Genomic DNA, 24,550 nt, shown 5'->3' with positions numbered 1-24,550 from the left:
TAGGTAATCTACTATGATGATGTCCATTCCACTTTTGTTGTAGTCAATATCAAGAACATATTTAAGCATTTTGATTAGACAAGAAGCCAGATCATATATCAGACTTTAAATGTGTGTGTGTTTCCAATGAAATGCTGACCAAAAAGACTTGAATGGGGATGAAACTACTCTTATTTGAAATAGTGGCCCAAAGGGTCCTTGTCGTGCCATTCTATAGTGACAAGATTTGACAGGTGTAAAAAAAGAAGAGATCAGGAAATGACATAACAACATATAATTAAAATATATTTGCCACACTGTAGGTCATGTCTTTCTCTTCCAAGTCAGGGTAGGAGTATGGAGAAGAGTGGAAGGAACACACCACCGTGGCATCAAGGACAGACAAAATAAAGGCTAATTTTGTGTTGTTATGGTAATGAATTTCCAGCAATGGGATCTCACTGACCTTACTCATCATACTCCTTTCAGTGATTCACAGTGACCCTTTAATGTTTTCCTATGAATCACACAGGAAAATTAAAACACCCCAATCAAAATGCAGCTACACAAGAAGGCAAATTTTCAGATTCATGCATAACTAGACCTGTATTGTAAACAGAGTACAAGCTTGAAGAATTGGTAATCATCCAACCTAAAGGAAGATGTCAAGAGCAAATTCTGTTTATTTTGTTTTATTTAGAAAAGAATTCTGAAAGATGACAGGAATATCTGCTACCATTTGGACTGGGACTGGGTTTTCAACTGCACTCAGAAATTCTATCCTAAATGCCAAAGCAAATTCCCACTATTATGATGACAAAGCTAATGCACTAGCACCTTCTCAGAAAGCCTTCTGAGTGTGAGGAGAGATCAATATTAGTGGCCTCACAACTTAGGCTTTCCAAGTAATAGCTGGTGCCCAGAAAACCTGCAAGTACAAGCTCAACTTCCCTTCTGCTATCATCAAAGTATCTGATTTCTTTCCTTTCCATCTATTTATCCAACCAAGTGACATTCCTGGACACATTTACTAGAATAGACTCTAGTTTTCTGAGATAAATAAAACATAGTTCCTACCCTAGTGTAATCTATGAGAGGTGCAAACCAGCAATACTTAGCACATTCGTAATGATAAAGGTATGATAAAGATATACACAGCCTGCAGTGTGAGACCAGAGGAAGGACAGATGAGGAAAGGGCAGACAGCATCCGGGAGAGGAGTGCAGTTGAGCTGGATTGTGAAGGAACAAAGGCCCCAGAGAAGCGATCAAATTTTTCCTGTATGAGACCTAAACCTCTCACAAGACATTTATTGGAAATTGTTCAAATTGATTTTTTCACAGCAGATAGAGGTAAATATGTCTTCTGAAAGTAGAGAATTAAAACAAGAGCCATCTATCCAGCAAATAGTGAGTTAGCACCTGCCATTTCAGGTGCATGTCAGACACAATGAGAAGGGGACGGTAATCAAAGACATAAGAGGATATAATATAATAAGATATAATAGAAAAGTCCTGCCCTGGAAGATGGGACAGCCTTTGGAGAGGCAAGGCATTATCACATAACATATTGAGTAAGTACACAAGGCAGTCTGTTACATGGTAAGTAACTGGCATAGATCATAAGTTCATAGGAATGGAGAGAAAGAAGCTGTGGGATGAGGTGACATTTCCCATAGAGGTCAGGATTTGGATAGAAAAACAGTGAAATCACAGATCAGATCACGTCACCCACTCCCTCTAAAGTCATCATTGGCTCCCAGGAAGTTATTGGATCACTCTTGGTGCTTCCACAGGACCAGGTCATCCCATTCATAATCCTCCTGAAACTGAGATGGCTTTTTCTAACCTCTATATCCCAAGCACTCCACATATTTCCTGCCCCTGGTAGGGGCTCCAAAACTTCATCCCACAAATGTGCGGAGCCATTTAGAGGCATTTTAATCTTGAGCTAACTAACTGTTGACCAGATAAGAGCCGGAAGGGCTGTGAATGCTCAACTGGAAGAGCTGTGGAGGATTCGGGCAGCGTGACACAAGAGGCCTCTGTGGTGGGGGACTCTATGTCTCAACTTGTTAGGCTCTGGCACCAGCTGTTCGGTGAAGATGCTGCTGTGAAGGCATTGTGGGTGTGATTAACATTTCCAATAAGAAGACTTGGAGTAAAGCAGACTGTCCTCCACATTGTGTGGGGGCCTGGTCCAGTCAGCTGAAGGCCTTGGGAGAAAGGACTGAGGTTTCCTGAGGAAGACGCAGTCCAGTCTCATGACTGTGACAGGTAATCTCAAATTTCTGGCCCGCTGGCTTGTCAGCTGTGCCCACCACACCAAACTGTGTGAGGCCATCCCTTATAATAAACCTCTCAGGTAGGTAAATAGACGATAGGTACATAGATTAGATATACTATATGTATTTACTATATATATCCTCTATGTAATACATATACAGGGTGTAATTACAAAGGCAGTGTTTATTAAAATGCATTTCATTTTCATTTAACAGCTATCAGCTTTTAAAGTGTGTATACATTTTTGGGACACCCTGTATATTATACATATACAATAGAATATATATATATATATACAATCTCTAGAGAACCCTAATATACCCCTTTTATTAAATAACAAGAAGCTACCTGGGAGAAACTAAGATGGCGGCTTAGGTAAATACCGGGAAATTGCTGCCTCCCACAACAACTTCAAAAATACAACGAAAAGACAAAACAGACATCATCCAGAACTACAGGAAGGCTGGCTGAGTGGAAATTCTACAACTAGAAGGAAAGAAAAGCACACTGAGAGCCAGAGGAGCTGTGGAAGTAAAGAGCAGAGGTACGGAGGCTCATGTGCGCGGAAAGGGGCTGGCATCTGAGGACAGGGCTGTCTTTTTGAATCGGGAGGGAGGCACAAGCTTCCGACTGCTCTGAACTCTGGTTCCGGGAAGTCTCTGGGGACCCAGGACTCATACGGGGAGAAACTGGACTGTCTGCAGCAGGCAGAACTCGGAGCTTGAGGGCAGCTTTCCCTCAGAAGTGCTTCCAGCAATTACCGGGACACTGAGACCCACGGCCCCTTAGGGCTGGGCTGAGGATGCGCCATAGCTGCTTGCTCCGCCCTTTGATTCCCTGAGACCCCGCCCCACCCAGGCTGCGGCAGAGGCTTTTGCATATGAATGCCCCGGCCCCTTGCAACCTGAAAATTACCTAAAAAATTGCAGCTGGGCCAGACAGACCCAGAACTTCCAAGAGAAGGCCCAAGGCCCCACAGCAGCTTGCATTGCTCCACAGCTGGGCCTCATCAGGGCACCTCCAAAATCCAAAAAAGGAAGGGGAATCTGCAGTTCTCTTTGTAGCTCCTGACGGGTAAACTCAGGCCGAGGCTAAATTAGCACCTCCTTAGATCCAAGAGCCAGTGTACCCAGTTGTCAGAGAGGGGGACCACCCAGATTACAACTCCTCAGATCCATAAGGGACACACTCAGGGGGCAGACTCAGTGAGCACCAAAGCCCCACTGAAGCAAGTCTTGCCTCATAAGGGTGTCTTCAGCACAGAAGTTCTCCCACTGCAGACACAGCTGATTCTCACTGCCAATTGGCCTGGAGGTCAATTCCTCCCAGTGATCCTACAACAATCAAGGCATAACTACAACAAGACTGTGCACAAAGCCCACAAGGGGGTGCACCAAGAGTGTCCACCTCAGGTAACTGGGGAGGCTGAGCCACTGGGCCCTACAGGACACCTTGCACACAAAACCACTCTACCAACACAGGGAAGCATAAAAAATGCGGAGACAAAGAAACAGGTCACAAATGACAGAAATGGAGGAAAGCAAACGACTGGATATAGAGTTCAAAACCAAGTTTATAAGGTTTTTCAAGAATTTTATGGAAACCGCCAATAAATTTAGTGAGACCCTGGAGGATATGAAAAAAGACCAACTAGAAATTAAGCATACACTGACTGAAATAAAGAATAATATACAGAGATCCAACAGCAGACAAGAGGATCCCAAGAATCAAGTCAAAGATTTGAAATACAAAGAAACAAAAAATACCCAACTGAAAAAGAAAAAAGAAAAAGATTCCAAAAATATGAAGATAGTGTAAGGAGCCTCTGGGACAACTTCAAGCGTACCAACATCAGAATTATAGGGGTACCAGAAGAAGAGAGAGGGCAAGATATTGAAAACCTATTTGAAGAAATAATGACAGAAAACTTCCCCTACCTGGTTAAAGAAATAGACTTACAAGTCCAGGAAGTGCAGAGAACCCCAAACAAAAGGAACCCAAAGAGGACCACACCAAGACACATCATAATTAAAATGCCAAGAGCAAAAGACAAAGAGAGAATTTTAAAAGCAGCAAGAGAAAGACAGTCAGTTACCTACAAGGGAGTACCCATACGACTGTCAGCTGATTTCTCAACAGAAACCATGCAGGCCAGAAGAGAGTGGCAAGAAATATTCAAAGTGATGAATGCCAAGAACCTACAACCAAGATTACTTTATCCAGCAAAGCTATCATTCAGAATAGAAAGTCAGATAAAGAGCTTCACAGATAAGAAAAAGCTGAAGGAGTTCATCACCACCAAACCAGCATTATATGAAATGCTGAAAGGTATTCTTTAAGAAGAGGAAGAAGAAAAAGGAACTCTTACCATTTGCCACAGCATGGATGGAACTGGAGAGCAGATAAATACCACATGATCTCACTCATTTGTGGAATATAATGAACATAAACTGATGAACAAGGACTGATCCAGAGACGGAGAGGCATTGATTGGACTGTTGGGTCTTGGAGGGAAGGTAGGGGAGGGTGGGGGTAAGGGGGAAAGATCAACCAAAGGACTTATATGCAAGCATATAGGCCTAACCAATGGACACGGACACCGGGGGGGGGGGGGGGGAGGGGAGGGCATGAGCGGGGGGGGGGGGATAGGGGGTAACGTGGGGATAAGGACATATATGTAATATCTTAATCAATAAAAAATATATATTTAAAAAAAAGAAGCTACCTGGTACTGTTTTATTAAGCAAACAGAAGCAAATCAGCTTCATTCACAGTCTCTTTGCCCAAGTGTTCTTCTCTCCATAAGCTGTTAGAGTTGATCTCGCCAGTGCAGCTAAGCTGTGTGTTAATGGTAAAGCCTTCCCATTCTCTATTGTCCTTCCCTCCCCTCCCCAAGCTGTGCCTCTATTAAAAGCATGCTATGAAATATGCTTTGTAATTTCTAACTCCTAGAGTCAGCCTGTATTCTGCTCACAGAACATGTAGGAAGCAACACCAGTTCCTAAAGTAATGGGGTGAACCAGAAGGTTAAGGTATAGTATTAGAAGAAAAGGCAGTGTTCTGGGTCTCAGATGCCATCCATCTAAGTACTGGATGGGTGCAAGGACAAAAAGGGAGGGGGGAAGGGTGAAGGGAAGGGAAAAAAAGAGAGAGAGAGAGGGAGGGGGCCTGGAAGGAGGGGTAGAGAAGTATGGGAGTGAGAGGAGGGAGAAGAAGAGAGAGGTGGGAAGAGAGCAGAAGAGAGGAGAGCAGCAGGAAGAGGGAGAGGGAAAGAGAAGAGAGAGGGAGACAAACTTCATGTAGCAGAAAGGACATGGACAAGCTTGGGGATGGACTTGGATATGAACCTGGGAGGCGAGCGGAGATGAGGCTGGAGGAGTACCAGCTCCTTTTCAGGGTGGCGCTGCTGTAAGAACTCCACCTCTCATGGGGCAGGAGAGCCTATGCTCACCCACCTTGCATTAGTTTTTAAAACCTAAAAAATCTGAATAAGTGCTGTGGATTATATCTATGTCAGTTTCCTAGTTTTCATACTGTGCTATATTTTATGTCAGATGTTACCATGGGGGGAAGCTGGGTAAAAGGTACCTAAAACCTCTCTTTATCTCTTTGCAACTTTCTGTGAAAATATAATTATGTCCAAATATGAAGTCAAACAAAACCCCTCAAGCAGAGCTATGAAATATAAAAATGGCATGAGCAGCATGAGAGTCGGCTCCTCCTCTATCCCTCAAACCACCTAACCAGTGACCAGGCTGCAGAGCGCCCAGCAATGCCCTGGCTCGGGACTTAATGCCATGGAGCCTGGGACCACACTGCCGGGCCCAGAGGCCTGCACTGCCCAGGGCCCCCAGGCTAGCAGCCTCCCTGTCCTTGGTGGGGAATGCCCCTCCCGAGGCTGTGCCAGTGGGTTTTGTTTCCTTCCCCTGGGTCCAGCTGAGACCCGAACACTGGTTAGAAAATACCCAGGAGAGCTTGTCTTCTCCTGGACGACCACCCGGTCCCAGCCGGCCCCGAAGAGCACAGGCCACCTCCAGAGCTTCAGGCACAAGCATGTTCCCAGAGCTGAGATACGTTAGACCCTGCACAGGCTACGCCTCCTGTTTACCTAGGTCTGTTCTACTCCGTGGGTGATCCCCAAGCAGTTCCAGGACACGCTGACTGCTGCTGCCCTTGGAGAGCCAGGCAGATGTTACGCTGCTTTCTAAGAGCCTCTTCTCAGTCCCAGGGACTGGCTCTCAACTTTCTGGGGGTAGGGGATGAGGCTGCTTCCATGCAACCATGTCCCAGGATGGTGGGGGCAGCAGGGCATTTGGGGCAAGCTGGACTCACTCACTCTAAGTACCGTCTTCCCTTGGGTGGAAGCCATACATGTCAACAAGGAGCTTAGAAGCTGAGGAAAAATATTTCACATGAACAGGCTATATATTTTACCATGAAGCTTTGCTTCTTTGCTCAGTTTGTTTGCTGCTCTCTATACAATGATGAGTCTGGAGGAAACATTCTCTCTGCCCTGAAAGCCTAAGAACACCAACTCGCAATAACTTCCCAATTTACTCTTTCACAACATCCAAGTGCAGGTGATGTGCATGTGTTACAGATCACCTGAGCAAGTGTCCAAGGGAAAGTCTCTGCCTTGCCCCCGATCAGTTCAAATTCTTTATAAAGAGAACTTTAAAAATGCAATTCACCACCTTTTATTCTGGCAGGTGATTCTGAGACAGTTGGTAATCTGGTAACGGACAAAGCAATTCTTTAAAGCAGCCGTTCTCCACAACGTTAGCTTGTCCCCCAGGGGATATTTGTCAATGTCTAAAGACGTTTTTGCTCCTCACAGCTGGAGTTGGGGGCAGGCCTGCTGCTGGTATCTAGTGGGGAGAGGCTAAAGATGCCTCCCACGATGCACAACACCACAAAAATGTGCATGTAACTCCTATTATTAATTCAGCAAACAACTATGTGGAACCCCTATAATCTTAAGGTATTATGTGGGCCCTGAGGCAGGGGACCCCGCTTGGCAGCATCTGGTGGAGGAATGTCAGAGGCCTACAGAGGATATTAGAGCCTGCTGAGTGCCTGAGTGCAAACACAGACCAATAGGGGGAGGATATGAGATTCTAAGGATGGAATTGGGGAATGGGAGGAACTGATGTCATGTCCCCCAAGATGACTGCAAGCTGCATATTCACTCTCAAATGTAAAACGAAAATAACTGATCGGAAAGATCGCCAAGCCCAAGGTGCTTTTCCCGCAATCTCATTTTCTGTGTTTATAAACACATCTTCAGAAAGAAGTAGCCTACTGCTTTCTTTGTGACTTTGTTCCTTATTACAATTATTTTCCTAACAATATTTTTCCAGTATCAAAGACATATTTTATTTCCTTATTTTGTCCTTAGTTTATTCTCTCTATCTCTACCTTTAAATATCACTAAACGTACAGTATCATTCTGTAACTGCTAAGTAGCTAAGCATTACACACTTGGCCTCTTTTATTTTTCCTCAGATAGCAACCTAAATGTATTCACAATTTTCAGATGTACTTTTCTAAACATCTGTTAGTTGGACTCTCTTTTTCAACACCGAGTGCCAAATATGTAACAGAAACATTGCATTTTTACCCGCTGCTCCTACTTTCCAAGCTGAAGGAAGCCCTTGGACAGCACAGAGATGTTTATGAAGTAAAATGAGCAGAAGAGAAAAAGGCTTTTCCCCCCAGAAAAGTTAGTGGCCAGATTAAAGGTCACTAGATTCGGTTTGCAAGGCTGAAATTGCCTAGCGATCATTTCCACAGCAAAACCACAGACAATTATGCATCCTCCAGGTCAGCAATGTGGGTGATAAAACTGTCTGGCACACTATCACTGACAAATGTGAGCTCATAGCTCAGCTGAAATTGAAACCAGTTATGAAAGAGAACTAGCAGATGCCACAGGCCTGCACACAAATATTCCAGGCGATCTTGCAAATCAAGTAATTAACATGCATCTTTGAGGCTCTGCTTTGTGAAAGCCTCTGCACAACACTAAGCGGCAATTCTGTGTTTGTTTGTTTCTATCTTTCTTTCTTTGTTTTTTATTCTGGTTTTAATCTTGACCCTGCTAGTTAATAGCACCTCTCTGAGTCTATGAAACGGGGAAAATCATACCTATCTCTCAAGATCATTATTTGTTGCAGCAGTCTGGACCTGGTCAGGAAAACAGGACCACGTCAGTTATTTTAACACAGAGAATTTAATATAGGGAATTGCCTAAGCAGTTCTTAGAGAACCAAAAAAAAACCAAAAAGGGGGCAGTGAAGATGCAGTTACCACCCCAAAGGCTGGGAGAGCAGAGGGCAGTGGTTGGAGCTATTAGAACCTCCAGGGGTGGGCAAACTTTTTGACTCGAGGGCCACAATGGGTTCTTAAACTGGACCGGAGGGCCGGAACAAAAGCATGGATGGAGTGTTTGTGTGAACTAATATAAATTCAAAGTAAACATCATTACATAAAAGGGTAGGGTCTTTTTTTTTTTTTAGTTTTATTCATTTCAAACGGGCCGTAGTTTGCCCACGGCTGACTAGACCCTCGAAAGAAGAGTCCTGTGGGGCTGAGACACCCACTTCTGGGGGAAGGGGTGACAGCTTCTGAGGTACTATCATCACAGGAGCTTCGGGGCCCGCAAAGCTGAGCTTCTGCTGATTCCAGGAAGGTGCAAACGAGAGCTGGACATGAACCAATTGCCACTGCCAGGGTGACACGCCCTTGCCAGGTGACACTCTCAAGTACCAGCAAGTACGCAGGAAGGAGCAAGTCTCTCCTCCCGCTCAGCCTCAGTTTCCCTCTGGCACCTCTAGCAGAGGAGAAACATGATTTCGAAGAGCCCCAGCTTCACAAAGCAAGAGTTTGGAGACTGGGTTTGGAGCTGAGAGATAGTGGCTTACTACACGGCCCTTTCATCCATTCATTATGTGACTTATCCAGCGCTTGCCACGTGTCTGATCATGAGGCTCTCTGCTAGATGCTAGGAGTCTGAAGAATTCAATGGAAAACTCATAAATGAAGTGCACAGCTCAGTGACTAGTGCAATGTAGACCCAGCTCTCCTCTCTCAGGCCCGGTGAGAAACATAAGGAAAAAGGAATGGAAAACAAAACACCAGCTCCTACTTTTTAAGAGTTCTGCGTTATGGGGTAAATCAAAGAGCAAAGTATAAAATCATACATGTTTGTACACTTTAAAAAATATTTCAGACATAACTGTTTTAAGAATTCAGGAGCAAACAAATATGTCGGGGACTATCAGGGAAGCCTTCACAAAGACAAGGAGAATGAGCAACACCTTAGCACTTAGACAATGGCCCAAAGGGGTGAGGCCATGATAAATGGGAGGAAGCGCGTGCGTAACTCAAACATGGTGGGAACTTCCTGGGAGCTTACATTGCAGCCCCGACCTCCGGGAATGGAGGATGCTTTGTGACATGGAGGGTGGAAGATGGGGCCAGTAGAACATTTCTTGACACTCTTCTAGGGGATAGATGAGCCATTGGAGTTTTTTGAATAAGTAGAAGTTATGTGTTAAAAATATTATCTTTGTAGCCCTTATCAGATCTAACATGATACCTTACATATAGTGAAATATTTGAGGAAAAAGTATTACATTGAATAGGATGGCATGGACTGGGATGGAATTTTTAAGGCAGGTCTTAATTTTGAAAATCTGCATATAGATTCTTCTGTTTTAATTATAATAATAAATACTTTGGAAAGTGTTTCGAGCAATCAATGAGCAATTTTAAGTCTAAGTTCAGGAAATAAAAAGATTCAAGCAATGATAAAAATTTAACAAGTGAAGATGTAACCCACCAAAAAGACACCATGCTCATTTCTCAGACTGAACATGACATTGGGCAGCTTTGGCTTCACAGAGACTGGGAGGGGTTGTTGAAAGTATCATAGACCTATGCAAAAAATGTATTGGGCAGTATGTTTTTTAATCAATTTTAGTGACTCATATAGAAAAAATAATATCAATGGTGTGAATTTTGAATATGAGTCTGCAGAGTATACGGTGTATTCACACCTAATCTGCTGTTTTTCTCTTGGCAGATCCATTACAAGATTTTGGCTTTTCTATTGACCAGTGTTCCGAACACTTAAAATCAAATATCAACATTAGATTTGGAATCATTCTGAGTAAGTAAAAATATTGACATGAAATAAAACAACCTCTTCCTGACTCACTCACCCAATTACTTGTATTAACTGGAGTGGCTGGCTCAGCCCCTGCTCCCCAGCACTCTGTGGAATTAAATCTACTTCCATCTTCCTCTTCAGTTCTCTCTCTGAGTAACATCCAGATAGAGTAAAACTCTCATTTAATGTTGTGATTTTTGTACTGAAAAGACTCTAGGCACTCATTTGTATGATATAAGCACCTGGAATCAGTATACCCGACAGAGAAAGAAAATATTTTGAGCTTAAGCATTGATGTTTGCTCAGGAGAGAGTTTTTGTTTAGTTATTTCAGCAACAAACAAGTCTACTACCAGCAACATGGCTAGTCTTTGTGTTGTTTCATTTCCCAAACAGCTAATATAAGTTCTTCAATCTTGACTCAGTGAAACGTGTGTAATATCTTCTCACTCCACCCCAATCAATGAGCTCCAATGCTTTCTGATTGTTTACATTTGTATGGTCATGCCATAACAATTAATCGTCATATTGCTATAGTTACTAGAGTATCGCTTTTCTAAAAGAGTTTATCAAAACCAGAGCAGAGGATTTAATAAACTTAGCATGGGGAGTCAGTCCACAGAGATGGAGGGAACATTCCCAGAGTCTAAAGACTCTCATGCATCCTTGTATTTCTCAAACCTCACACAACGTCTGGACTCTATAGCAGCAGCTCAATACATGCTATGAGGAGAGACAGAGAAATGCAGAATGAAAGGAGAATGGAGCAGAACATAAAAAGAGGAATGGAAGAAAGTTTCAGAAAGAATTGGAAGCCAGCACTGCAGAGCACCCTGAAGCTTCCTGTGTAATTATGCTACAACATCTGCCCAGCAACAGTGGGGGTGTGCAGGCTTGCTCACACCCCGGCGCTGTCAGGGAGGTATCTAATACTATGGGGCTGAAAAGTGATAGAAGCCAGACTTGCAGCCACCACATTAAGGGGACATGGCATCAGGACAGGAGAGCGCAGCAGATAAACTATCTCCTCCAAGCAGATCAAGTTTGTGAAAGCACCTCATCTCATACTCAGGGCTGGCACCACAGTCCCCTGCACCACTGCCTCAATCAGTGGTTCTCAACCTTCCTAATGCCGCGACCCTTTAATACAGTTCCTCATGTTGTGGTGACCCCCAACCACAAAATTATTTTCGTTGCTACTTCATAACTGTAATTTTGCTACTGTTATGAATCGTAATGTAAATATCTGATATGCAGAATGTATTTTCATTGTTACAAATTGAACATAATTAAAGCATAGTGATTAATCACAAAAACAATATGTAATTATATATTCAATATGTGTTTTCCGATGGTCTTAGGCGACCCCTCTGAAAGGGTCGTTCAACCCCCAAAGGGGTCGCGACCCACAGGTTGAGAACCGCTGGCCTAAATGTTGTTTTACCAAGAAAACGGTTCCCTGTGCAGCACAGACTGCTGGAAATGCAAGTTCTTGGGGCTCATACTTGTATAAATTTTGAATGCTTTGATATGCAGAAACCCACACTAGGTAAAGCCCATCTCTTTTCCTTTAGGAGAGGACATAAAAGAGTTGTTTCTTGATGCAAGTCTCTTGACAGAAGGAGTGCCCTTTTTGAATTACTCCTATCCCATCTGTGAAGAGGATCTCCCCAAGTTTTCTTTCTGTGGAAGAAGGAAAGGAGGTAAGCTGTCTGTCTTTGTCACTGATTGCTGAGGCCCAGGAACAAGATCTCTGCTGAAGTCAGGACACCCTGTTGGGAATCTGTGGACAAGTTTCACCTCACATGTCAGCATCTAAGTGCTGTGTCATGTGCTGTTACATAAAAATAACCGTAAGGCTCTTCCACAGGGCCTACCTGATAAGGTGGGTGTGAAAATCAAATTAAACACCCATATATAAGGTACTTTACAAACACAACATGTGTTAATGATGGCACTTCATTTATTAAAAAAAAAAGGAGGGTTGGCAACAGAAAGAATCAGTAGCTTCCCCAAATCCATTGCTGTTCGGTGTTTCCAAGTTCCTCCTCAGCAATCTCTTTACTGGCAGGGTCTCCTCAATATAGCAATGGACTCTGAAAAAGAAAAAAAAATGGGAAGCTTTCTGACTGTCAGCATGCTGTAGTCTTTCTCATTTGAGTCATTGACTGATGGGGCAGTAGGTGGCTACATTCAAAGTACAGATGTGTAAAACCCATGGTATTATCACTCTTTCTCCACCCACTAGGCCGCCATCCCTGCCATCCATACCTCAGTAGAGCCCAGGAGCCCCCCTCCAGCCTTTCCCACCTCTCTCTCCTCCCAGTCCTCACCCCCCATCTTCACCAAGACCCTGAGATGCCTCTGTTTATTTAACCAAAAGTTGGGTCTGCTCTGTGACTTTCCTTCCCCAGAAATTGTTCCTTTCCTCTTCCCAGGGTCTCCTTACCATTCCCATTGGCCAAGGGGGAACATGCCCCTAATCCCACACCCTTGAGATACTCACTCATATATTTCCTCATTCAGGGAAGCTGGAGGGAAATCACCTAATTATGCTTCCAAACAAAGGCTCTAAAGAAATTGGATCCCCTTCCCATAGTGACGATGCAAACTCAGACGCATCCGTGTATTTCCTCAGCACGGAGGGCTGTTCAGTAGCTGGTCCTTATTGAACTTTTTCTACCTGTCCTCAGCCATTCCTGTCTCAGACTCCTCACCCCACAATCAGCCACTTTTTCTTTCCTTCCTTCCCTTCTTCCTCATTCACTTCTTCCTTCCGCCCTTCCTCCCTTCCTTCAATACTAAGTCTCTACTGTGTGAAAAGCACTTCGGGGAGCCTGAAGATGGACCAAGGATGGTTTCTGCCTTCAAGGACATTGATGATGGCCTAGAGGAGACTAGAAACCCACAAAATTCTGTGTGGTGTGTGCATTAAAGAGGCACAAACAAAATGCCAAGGAAACATGAGAGTTATAGTTCATTCCCAACAGCTTGACCTCTTGGAAAATGAAAGTCTGAAAAATGTAATATAGAATTATTTTCCTGTTTGCCTGAAAGTTATTTGAAATTCGGTTACAGGCTTTTCAGCATTCATTATATACTAGTATATATGGTTTGTGCACAGCATAATAATGCTGGTAGTCTACAAGCATTCCTGATTTTATAAAATGTTTTGAGGAATTCAAAGCAACTTGAGTTGATAATTAAATAATAACCCCCGAGAAGACTGACAACTCAGTAGGCTGCCACCTAGAGTCAGCATCTACAGTCCTATCTCCCATGTTTGCTTATCGTTCCAATTTTCCCCCCAAAAAATTATTTTTGAACCCAAATGTGGAAACAGGTATGCTTGGAAGTACTACTAGCTTAGTAAGAAAGAACCCATACTGGGCTGTCCTTTTGTTCCTTTGTTCCTACTTTCTTCTATTCTCCAGATCAAATCTCCCCACCTCCTTCCTGGAAGGTGGAAATGACCTCCAGCCTGGTTTTCCTAGTTCCTTACTGCTGCTGCGGGGAGGGGTAGTCTTCCCAAATACAGTGTTGATCGTGTTACCCCCTTCCCAAAAGATTTCAGGGGTTCCCATTTCTTTTTTTTTTATTGTTTTATTGCTTAAAGTATTACAAAGGGTATTACATATGTGTCCTTTTTTTTCCCCCGCCCTTGACAATCCCCTGGCCTCCCCTACCCCCCAGTGTCTTATGTCCATTGGTTATGCTTATATGCATGCATATAAGTCCTTCAGTTACCCCCCCCTTCTGCCCCACTACCCTCCCCAGCCTTCCCACTGCAGTTTGACAGTCTGTTTGAGGCAGCTCTGCCTCTATATCTATTTTTGTTCATCCTATCTAATAAAAGAGAAACATAGTAATTGGCGTACGACTGCTACCCTTCCCATTGGCTAATCAGAGAGATATGTAAATTAACTGCAAGCCAAGATGGCGGCCGGCAGCCAGGCAGCTTAAACTGAACATGAGGCTTGCTTGCTTCAGTGACAGAGGACTGCAACGTTCCCCGCCTGCCTTGCCGGCCTCTGAACCTGCACTTTCAAACATTGTAACAAATATAGACACTAAACAAAACCCCAGAAACCAGCTTTCAGCCACTGGGATCTCAGAGCTGGAGTTGATACAGAGTTTCGATTATAGAACCGAAACAAACCAGATACCTGCTTTCAGGAGCGGAGGCCTAAGAGCTGGAGCCTCAGAGCTAAAGCTGGCCCAGAATAAAGAAAAAAAGAAGCAGTTGGGAGCTTCAGTCCCAGCCTGAAAACAGCCCTCAGCCCCTCACCCAGACTGGCCAGGCACCCCAGTGGGGACCCCCACCCTGAAGGGTGTGTGACCAGCTGCAAAGAGCCATCATCCCCTCATCCAGGCTGGCCAGGCACCCCAGTGGGGACCCCCACCCTGATCCAGGACACCCTTCAGGGCAAACCAGCTGGCCCCCACACTTGCACCAGGCCTCTATCCTATATAGTAAAAGGGTAATATGCCTCCCAGCACCGGGATCAGCAGAGCCGCGAGGCCTCCCGGCACCGGGATCAGCGTGACAGGGACAGCGCCCAAACCCCCTGATCGCCCTGTGGCTCTGTGTGTGACAGGGGGCGCGGCCACAACCTCCCTATCCACCCTGCTCTGTGTTTGACAGGGTGCGGCGCCCCAACCCCCCCATCCCCCACGGGCCCTGCTCTGTGTATGATGGGATAGAGCCATAACCTCCCCATCAACCCTGCCCTGAGTGTGAGAGTGGCGGTGCCCCAACCCCCTGATCGGCCCTGCTCTGTGGGTGATAGAGGGTGGCGCCCCAACCAACCCCCCCCCCCCCACGGGCCCTGCTCTGTGTGTGACGGGATAGAGCCATAACCTCCCCATTGGCCCTGCCCTGAGTGTGACGGGGGCGGTGCCCCAACTCCCCTATCGGCCCTGCTCTGTGCATGACAGGGGGGAGCTCCCCAACCCCCTGATTGACCCTGCTCTGTGCGTGATAGGGTATGGAGCCCCAACCCCCCTGATGGGCCCTGCTCTGTGCGTGACAGGGGGTGGCACCGCAACCTGCTCATCGACCCTGCCTTGAGTGTGACAGGGGGCAGTGCCCCAACCCCCCAATCGGCCCTACCCTGAGCATGACTGAGGGTGGCATCACAACCTCCCGATCTGCCCTGCTCTGTGCATGACAGGGGAAGGCCCCCCAACTCCCCAATCGGCCCTGCTCTGAGCCCAACCAGGGGCTGCACCTAGGGATTGGGCCTGCCCTCTGCCACCCGGGAGCAGGCCTAAGCTAGCAGGTCGTTATCTCCCGAGGGGTCCCAGACTGCGAGAGGTCACAGGCCGGGCTGAAAGACCCCCCTCCCCCCAGAGTGCACAAATTTTTTTGCACCAGGCCTCTAGTAAGTTTATAATGGTCTTTATTATCCATGAATGAGTGAGATCATGTGGTATTTTTCCTTCATTGACTGACTTATTTCACTTAGCATAATGCTCTCCAGTTCCATCCATGCCGTTGCAAATGGTAAGAGTTCCTTCTTTTTTACAGCAGCATAGTATTCCATCGTGTAGATGTACCACAGTTTTCTAATCCATTCATCTACTGATGGGCACTTAGGCTGTTTCCAGATCTTAGCTATGGTGAATTGTGCTGCTATGAACATATGGGTGCACATATCCTTTCTGATTGGTGTTTCTGGTTTCTTGGGATATATTCCTAGAAGTGGGATCACAGGGTAAAATGGGAGTTCCATTTCAGGGGTTCCCATTTCTATAGAACAAAGTCTAAGTTCTTCAGTGAGCAAGGTTCATCATGGATTACACTCTAATCAGCTTCTCCTGCCACATCTTGGCCCACATGCATCTTCAGCTACAGCTTCATTGAATTATTTGCCACTTTCTGACCACACCCTGTGTTTTGACACATGTGGTGCTATTCTGATGGTGCCTTTCACCTCCAGACTTCACTCAAGTATCATCTCCTCTCAGAAACCTTCCTCCTACCCCAAGCCAGTTAGTTGTTCCCTCTGGATGCCCCTGGTGTATCCCATCCCCACCTATCTCAGCCATCGTTGTATTTTGTATTCTAGTTATATTATGTGTGTGCATGTATACTAGTATGTGTGTGTCCTTTGAAAGCAGGCACTTCAAACTTTGAACTCCTTTGAGGCAGGAATATTTCTTGCTCCTCTCTGTCTCTGTAGACATTACAAAGAGAGACCAGCACAAAGTAAAGATGCAATAAATTCTTGTTTTATTGAATTTGCATGTGACAAAATGAATGCAAGTATCCCACCTCCTAAGTGACTATCTAATGATGGTTACGCATGCCACAAAGACACAGGTGCATCCAGTCCCAGCAACTAGTAAATTATCTTGATCTTCCACATTTAATAAAACCTATTTTTCCTCAGTGAGTGGTTTTAATCCTATAGAATAAAAGGGTAATATGCAAATTGACCGAACAGCGGAACAACAGCAACACAACACCAGTGGCTCCTCACCCCCGTAGGCTCTGCTCCCGAGTGGCTCCCTGGAACCCAACGGGGGGCGGAGCCGACAAACTGCCCACAGTCCCTTGCCCTGGCTAGCCCACCCCTGATGGCTTCCATCAGGGGTAGGCTGGCTGGACCCCACCAGTGCATGAATTCATGCACCGGGCCTCTAGTAGAATTAATAAAACAGAAGAGAGATTGTCCCCCAAATTAAAGTGTTCAATTCTGTTTGGAAGCTCAAAAAGCTGGTTTTGCCTTATTCAAATGCTGGGCAGCCCTTCAGACATTTATTTGCTTTGTTGTCATGGAGTTGATAGCTTCGTAGGCAGGCTGAGAAGCCAGAACTCGGGAAATTGCCAAGAAATTTCATATATATATATAAAATTATCAGAAAAGTAATATACAAATGCTACATGCACAAATAATTATGTAAATTACTAAACCAGAGAAACTAAAACCTTAAATTCAGAGGCTTCTTGGGTTATTACCTTTTTTTAACTCACCCATCAACCCAGTGTAGGAATGATGCTGCTGAAAAGAAGTGAGGACTTCTAAGACCAGAATTAAGAGGAAAACATGCACCAAGGAGGACCTAAGGCAATACAAACCTGAGCATAAGCTGTTGTTGACATTTTAAACAGAAGCAAAGTCCCTCTGGGGTTCACAGGTCCTTCTTAGCAGAGCAGTGAGAAAACTTGGCGTCCCCTGTGGGCAGCCCATTATGGTGTCAGTTGCAGATGAATTATTTGATACTTCCATGGCATTAGAGTGCACCCCTCTGCAACCTGCACACCGCTGACTGTAATCCGAGCCAGATAAAAACATAAAATGGGTCAGACTTAGTGAGACTGTGTGGACAAAATGTTCTCTTTCCTTCTGCCTCTTCCCAGCTAGCTAAGACAAGAGCAAATTGGATTTAAAAACCAAGTGATAGTCTTTTGGCATTGGTAATTTGGGCGCAATAGCTTCCAAGTCCAATCATAGGGGATTGACTAAGTAGACTATTGTCAGGCCAAACAAAGGTATTTAAATGGCTTTGTAGGAGAATATTAAATTACATTAAAATAAACATATAAGGCTACTGTTAAGTGACAAAGAAGCTTGTTATAAAAGAGTAATCACTATTACATCCTGTTTTTGTTTAAGTGTATGTAAATGTATACATCAAAAAAAGATTTAAAATAGCATACACCTACGTGCTGTATAGTGGTTATCTCTAAGTGATGGAACTGCAGATCTTTATTTTTATCTTTTTTTGGAAATCTCTTTTGCTTTTATAATAAACTAGAGGTCCGGTGCACAAATATTTGTGCACTCGGGGGGACGGGGGGGGGGCGTCCCTCAGCCCGGCCTGTGCCCTCTCGCAGTCTGGGACCCCTCGGGAGATAAAGACCTGCTGGCATAGGCCCACTCCCGGGTGGCAGAGGGCAGGCCCAATCCCTAGGTGCAGCCCCTGGTCGGGCTCAGAGCAAGGCCGATTGGGGAGTTGGGGTGCCGCCCCCTGTCATGCACAGAGCAGGGCGGATCAGGAGGTTGCGATTCCACCCTCAGTCATGCACAGAGCAGGGCCAATCAAGGGGTTGGGGTGCTTCCCCCTGTCACTCACAGAGCAGGGCCCATCAGGGGGGTTGGGGCTCCATACCCTGTCACGCACAGAGCATGGTCGATCAGGGGGTTGGGGAGTGCCCCCCTGTCACGCACAGAGCAGGGCCCATCAGGGGGGTTGGGGCACCTTCCCCTGTCACGAACAGAGCAGGGCGGATAGGGAGGTTGTGGCCCTGCCCCCTGTCACACACAGAGCCGCAGGGTGATCAGGGGGTTTGGGTGCTGTCCCCTGTTACGCTGATCCCAGTCCTGGGAGGCATATTACCCTTTTCCTATATAGGATGCACGGGTGGTGCACGGGTGGGGGCCGTCTGGTTTGCCCTGAAGGGTGTCCTGGGTCAGGGTGGGGGTCTCCACTGGGGTGCCTGGCCAGTCTGGGTGAGGGGCTGAGGGCTGTTTTCAGGCTGGCGGATGACTGAAGCTCCCAACCGCTCCTTTTTTTCTTTTTTTTTTAATCTGGGCCAGCTTTAGCTCTGAGGCTTGGCTCCAGCTCTTCGGCCTCCGCTGCTGAAAGCAGGTATCTGGTTTGTTTGGGTTCTATAATCAAAACACTGTTTCAACTCCAGCTCTGAGATCCCGGCTGGCTGAAAGGTTTCTGGAGTTTGTTTAGATTCTATATTTGTAATAATGTTTCAAACTGCAAGCTCAGAGGCCGTTAGCGGCAGGCGGGGAACGATGCAGTCACTGAAGCAAGAAAGCCTCATGTTTGCTTCAAGCTGCCTGGTTGCCGGCCGCCATCTTGGCTGGCAGTTAATTTGTATATCGCCCTGATTAGCCAATGGGAAATGTAGCGGAGGTACGGCTAATTACCATGTTTCTCTTTTATTAGATAGGATACTAGAGGCCCCGTGCACGAAATTTGTGCATGGGTAGGGTCCATAGCAGCTGCCGGCTGCCAGCCAGGACATCCCTTTCCCTGGCGGCTGCCTGCCTCAGGCAGGGGCCTCACTTCTTGTGGTTGGCTGGCTGGTCCCACCCCCTGGCCAAACTCCTGGTCGAACTCCCAGTCGAGGGGACAATTTGCATATTAGGCTTTTATTACATAGGCTACATGGTTACCCCTTTAATTATATACATTCTATATCCTTTCTCTAATACACCTTTAGCCCCTTGTACCCAGGTTCATTGAGAAGGGATCAAAATGGGCCACTATTTTAATTCCCACTCCATTAATGCTAGTTTAGGTCTTTTCTCTGCTGATCACATAGATTAATCCGCTTTACTTGATTTTCATGCTTTTAAACTGGCTCCATCAGCTCCACATCAATTAAATTGAATGTCCTTAATAACTACACCCAATTACAAGCCCTAAGGAAGGAAGCTGCAGTAACTTTCTTAATATTTAAGTTAAGAACAGTAATGCTGGTAGAACCTCTGTGTGGTTAGTCAGGTTTGGCCTCGTCCACAGTCACCAACTGTGCCCTTTCCCCAGGTTACACATTACTTAGTCCCATGCTGTTGTCTTGGTTACACGTTAGGCACATGTGGCTTCTCAGCCATGAAAACATAGCTAGTCTAAGTTGAGATATACTGCAAGTATAAAATACAGACTCAATTTTAAAGACTTAATACGAAAAAGAGCAAGATATCTCAATCAAATTGTTATATTGGTTATCAGTTTAAATGATAATATTTGGGATCTATTGACTTGAATAAAATATATCATTATTACATTTATCAGCAATAAAATATATTATTAACAAATTGTTAAAATTAATTTTACCTATTTAAATGTGCACCCCCCAAAAAGAAAAAAAGAAAAACCACATGAAATTATACATGTTACCATCATATTTCTACTAGAGGCTTGGTGCACAAATTCGTGCATGGGGTGGGGTCCCTCCCAACTGATTGGGGCTGATTGGGGCTGATCTGGGCTGGCCGGTCAGGAGGAGAGACTGTGGGAGGTTGGCTGGCCACGGGAGGTTGGCTGTGGGAGTGCACTGACCACCAGGGGGCAGCTCCTGCAATGAGCATCTTCCCCCTGGTGGTCAGTGTGCATCATAGCTACTGGCTGGTCATCCAGTCACTTAGGCTTATATATATATATATATATATATTGGGCAATGATGCATTATAATCTCCCTTTACAATTTTCAAGATTCCCAGACCAATTAATTCAGAATCTCTGGTGGTAAGACCCATGCCAGGTGATTTTAATGTTCAGCCAAAGCTGAAGAAGGAGGAGGACCTTAGCCCCAGGTAGGCATTGCACAATATGTGCCAGGGACCTTTCCAGGCAATAACTACTCTACTGTTTGCACCAACCTTATGACATATAGAAACTACTGCTACTAGCCTCATGTTAACATATGAGGAAATTGAGACCCAGAGAGGTTAAGTAACTTACCCTGAGTCACAAAGAAAGCAGGCAGTGGAGCTGGGTTTCTCCCCAAAACGTTGGGTTCCAGAGACTTGCTCTTATCCTATCTGCTACCTATCCTCTTGAAACATAAATGAAACTGCTGGAGAAGCATATCTCATTTTAGCCCTCCACTAAGACTGAGAAGTGATCAAAAGACATGACCAAATTATAGAAATCAAATCATCATTTTTGGGCATAACCAGCCATTATATAAGGCAGTGTTTCTCCAAGTGTGGTCCCCAAACTAGCAACATCAGCCTCATCCAAGAAATTTTAATAATGCAAATATTTACTTTCTACCCACACTTACTAAATTAGCAACTCAGTGTTTAGAGCTTACAATTCTGTACTTTATCAAGCCCTTTAGGTCACCAGTCTGCAAACTTTTTCTGTAAAGGACAAAATAGCAGACATTTTAGGCTTTGCAGATGATATTTTCTCTACTCAACTCTGTTGTTACAGTGGGAAAGGGGCTACAGACAATATGGAAATGAATTGTACTGTTTTGTTTTCTCACCTCTATCTAAGGTTAGCCCCTACAGTTCTCATTTTCTGACCTAGGCTTGATTTCCTTTCAGAATAAGTGCCCATAGAAATGCCCACTCACTTCAGGGAAACCTGACATTTAACCATGGAGGTGTGGTCCATTCCCACAGCCCCAACAAGATTATCCCACAGTTGTCTGACTTCTCCCAAAGTCTGGGTTTGTCAGCACAAAGCAACACCACAAACAAGGCACCCACAGCCTGTCTAGCTTGGAAATGAGTTGAGTTCACCCCAGTCTCCTTTATTCTGTTCTGATTTATCAAGAGTTCAACACACATTGATGTCCATTCTCAACAAAATGGGGTTCATTTTGTTAAATAAGTTTCCTAGAATATCCCATTTTAGGAAGATGAGAGTGAAACAATAAGTGAAATAGAGCAAAAAATTGATTGTAGGATTTATAATCTGGGAAGTATGAATGAGTCCCTCTAAGACCCGCTCACCTCCCAAAAATACATGTAGGGTGAAAATTACTCAGAGGAACAGGGTGGCTCATGTTTTGGCTGTCTAGAATATATTGTATAGGATTATGTAGAAAGCAGACTCTCAACTGGACATAAGCCTGGAGATCTGGGCAAAGACCCAGATTAAGGTCATAAAGTAAATAGAATGAAGACAGGATTTTCACTCTTGATGACAAAAGACACATCAACTGTTATGCTTGTTTCAGCCCAAGCCTCTGGGAGTTCTAGCCAGGGTAGGTCAACCCAGGCAAAAGGCATTGGTTTCACAGCACTAAGTAGTAATTGGCTTTCAAAAATGACTTGTTTATTGTTTTACGGATTGACTTGTGGATATCAATCGTACCTACCCTCTTGCCAAAACCAACTAAAATTAAAATAAAGGCTTGGAGAAGTTAAATAAGTGAAGTGAAGTGTGTGTGTGTGTGTGTGTGTGTGTGTGTGTGTGTGTGTGTGTACATACTATGATTATAAACTAGGAGACTGTGATTGAAGTGGTTGAAACATGGTGAAAACTCGGGAGGACTTGATCTTACATGTGTGACAGATCCCAGAAAGGTGCTGAAGACAGCAGGCCGCACAAGAACTGCTGGTGCGGGGTGCACCACCCCTGTACACGAGCACTAACCACTTTCAGTAGGAGCAAAATCAATTATGAAATACATGTACCAGATATGAATACACTTCACTTCATGCAGTGTGTAAGCTACAGAAAAAATTGGTTGTGGATTTAATTTTCAATGCATCTGGAAAGCTTGCAATTAAATATTGCAGTGACACCTTTTGTAGGCTGAAGAATCCTTTAGATGAAAAAATAACTGCTCCCTGATGTATCTTTTGTGTAAATCTGAACTTTCCTGCTTTCACTGTTTGTTCAAAGTGGGGAACACATCATAATTAGATGAATTTCAATGCACGACAGAGTAGATCCCCTGAGAAATGTATTTAAAGTCTGACATGAGATTGTCCACAGGGTGGATATTTTCTCTGATAGCAGCTACAAGATTCTGCAATAATACTGATTTTACATGTACAGATAAGACAAAGATACAAGCATAGCAGGTACTCACATTGGCTCCCTGTCCTTCCTCACTGCTAGAGCATTTCTCATCTGTCCCAGTTCATACTGAACACATGTGTCCGGCCATCCTTGAAACATCTTTAATTGCTGAGCTTTCTCAATCTTTGTAACTATCCAAAATTCAGTCCGAATAGCAATTCAGATTTCATTGGCTAGATTTCTATTGCCTTAGCTATCTCTTCTTCTATGTGCTCCTTTTCACAGGTTTATATAATGGAGGACATTTGGAAACTGCCTTAACTTGGAAAAATTTCTATAAATGCTCTCTGCTAAATGCCTTACACATTGCATTTCTCTGGTAAAAGACGGGCAAAAGCCACCTTCCAGGCAAGTGCTACCTGGAAGAAGCTCCACCATTAATCTATGCCGATGACCTAGCACCTCCATAAAGCACACCCACAGCCACGCACCCCTACAGGGGGCCTCGCCTCTCATCTGTTTAACACCCGCTGCCCCGGCATTAACAAACGCATGCGCCAGGAGTGTGGCCATTGGTTTGTGCTATAGGAGAAGATGAAGGCCTCAATTTTAAAGCATGTCTTTACCGGGATAGCACTTCTGTCCTACCTGTTTGTTCACCTTCAAATTCTGGGCCATTAGACCATCTGCTCTATAAGCTCATTTGCTTCAGGCTTTCTACTCTGCTGGTCCCCGCACCTTATCCTCAGTCTCTCCCAACCGCAGCTTCTGGTTCCATCCTTCATCAACTATTGCTAATAGCCCAGATGACAAAGTGGCTTCGGTGGGAACTCGTGGCTTCACTTGCCATGGATGAATCAATAGACCTGCAGGGCGAGTGATGTTCTCTGCCACCTGGGAAATGGCAGTTTCTCCCGCCATCATCATTTGCGCTGCCATTTTGTAGTTGCAGGTAGCATGCTACCAAAACCAATATTATTCTGAGTGTTCTGTTGCCTGCTGCATTACACTTGCTGCATCGGGAGCAGGGCCCCGCCCAGTCCAGTGGTTCTCCTGCCTGAGCGTCAGCATCACCTGGCAGACTTGCTCCACCACAGACTGTGGGCCCCACCCCCAGTTTGCAATTCAGTACAGCTGGAGAGAAGCTGGGGAATCTGCATTTCTCACAAGTCCCCAGTAACTGTTGATCCAGGGACCACGCTTGAGAGCCACCAGCCTAGCACATGATAAGCACAGGGTTTGAAGCTAGACGCACAGAGCTGGACCTCTCCTGCCACTTATCGTTATGTGACTGCAGGCAAGTTCATCTCTCTGAGCCTCAGTTTCTTCATTTGTACGATGAGGAAAATACGAGCAACCTTACACGACTGTTATAAAGACAAAATGGGATCATCTGGGTGAAGGCGTTAGCACAGAAAGCCATTTGGCACAGAGGAAGCACTCAATAAGTGATAAATGCTTGCCACTTCCTGCAGCTGATTAGGGAGTTCTCAAGCAAGGGCACTGAGCCCTGAAGTCATCCATCTCCGAGTGCAAGTCTGCGTTTTCACAAGGCCCGGAGAGGCAGTACAGCTTTTGAGGCTTAGAATTTAAGGCCTTTTCCCTCAGAGGTAGGAGAAACTTGACTTTGGTCCAAGCTGCGTGGCCTCTAGCGGCTGACA

General features: G+C 45.0%; 1 protein-coding gene and 1 long non-coding RNA gene across 2 annotated transcripts in view; one reads left to right on the top strand and one right to left on the bottom strand.

Moving 5' to 3' along the window:
- LY86 (lymphocyte antigen 86) overlaps nucleotides 1-24,550 on the top strand; it is a 66,277-nt gene that overhangs the window by 27,762 nt on the left and 13,965 nt on the right. Inside the window, exons 2-3 of the mRNA XM_036352426.1 lie at nucleotides 10,351-10,437; nucleotides 12,011-12,139. Of these exons, the coding sequence (XP_036208319.1) occupies nucleotides 10,351-10,437; nucleotides 12,011-12,139 (216 nt within the window). The remainder of the gene's footprint in view (nucleotides 1-10,350; nucleotides 10,438-12,010; nucleotides 12,140-24,550) is intronic.
- The window catches only part of LOC118677361, a 56,098-nt gene continuing 43,935 nt past the window's right edge, over nucleotides 12,388-24,550 (bottom strand). The window contains exon 3 of the long non-coding RNA XR_004974383.1: nucleotides 12,388-12,532. This is a non-coding gene — a long non-coding RNA (uncharacterized LOC118677361). The remainder of the gene's footprint in view (nucleotides 12,533-24,550) is intronic.

This window comes from Myotis myotis, unplaced genomic scaffold, assembly GCF_014108235.1.
Source record: "Myotis myotis isolate mMyoMyo1 unplaced genomic scaffold, mMyoMyo1.p scaffold_m19_p_2, whole genome shotgun sequence".
Lineage (NCBI taxonomy): Eukaryota > Metazoa > Chordata > Mammalia > Chiroptera > Vespertilionidae > Myotis > Myotis myotis.
Note: the sequence above shows the minus strand (reverse complement) of the source record. Positions and strands in the feature narration are given on the sequence as shown.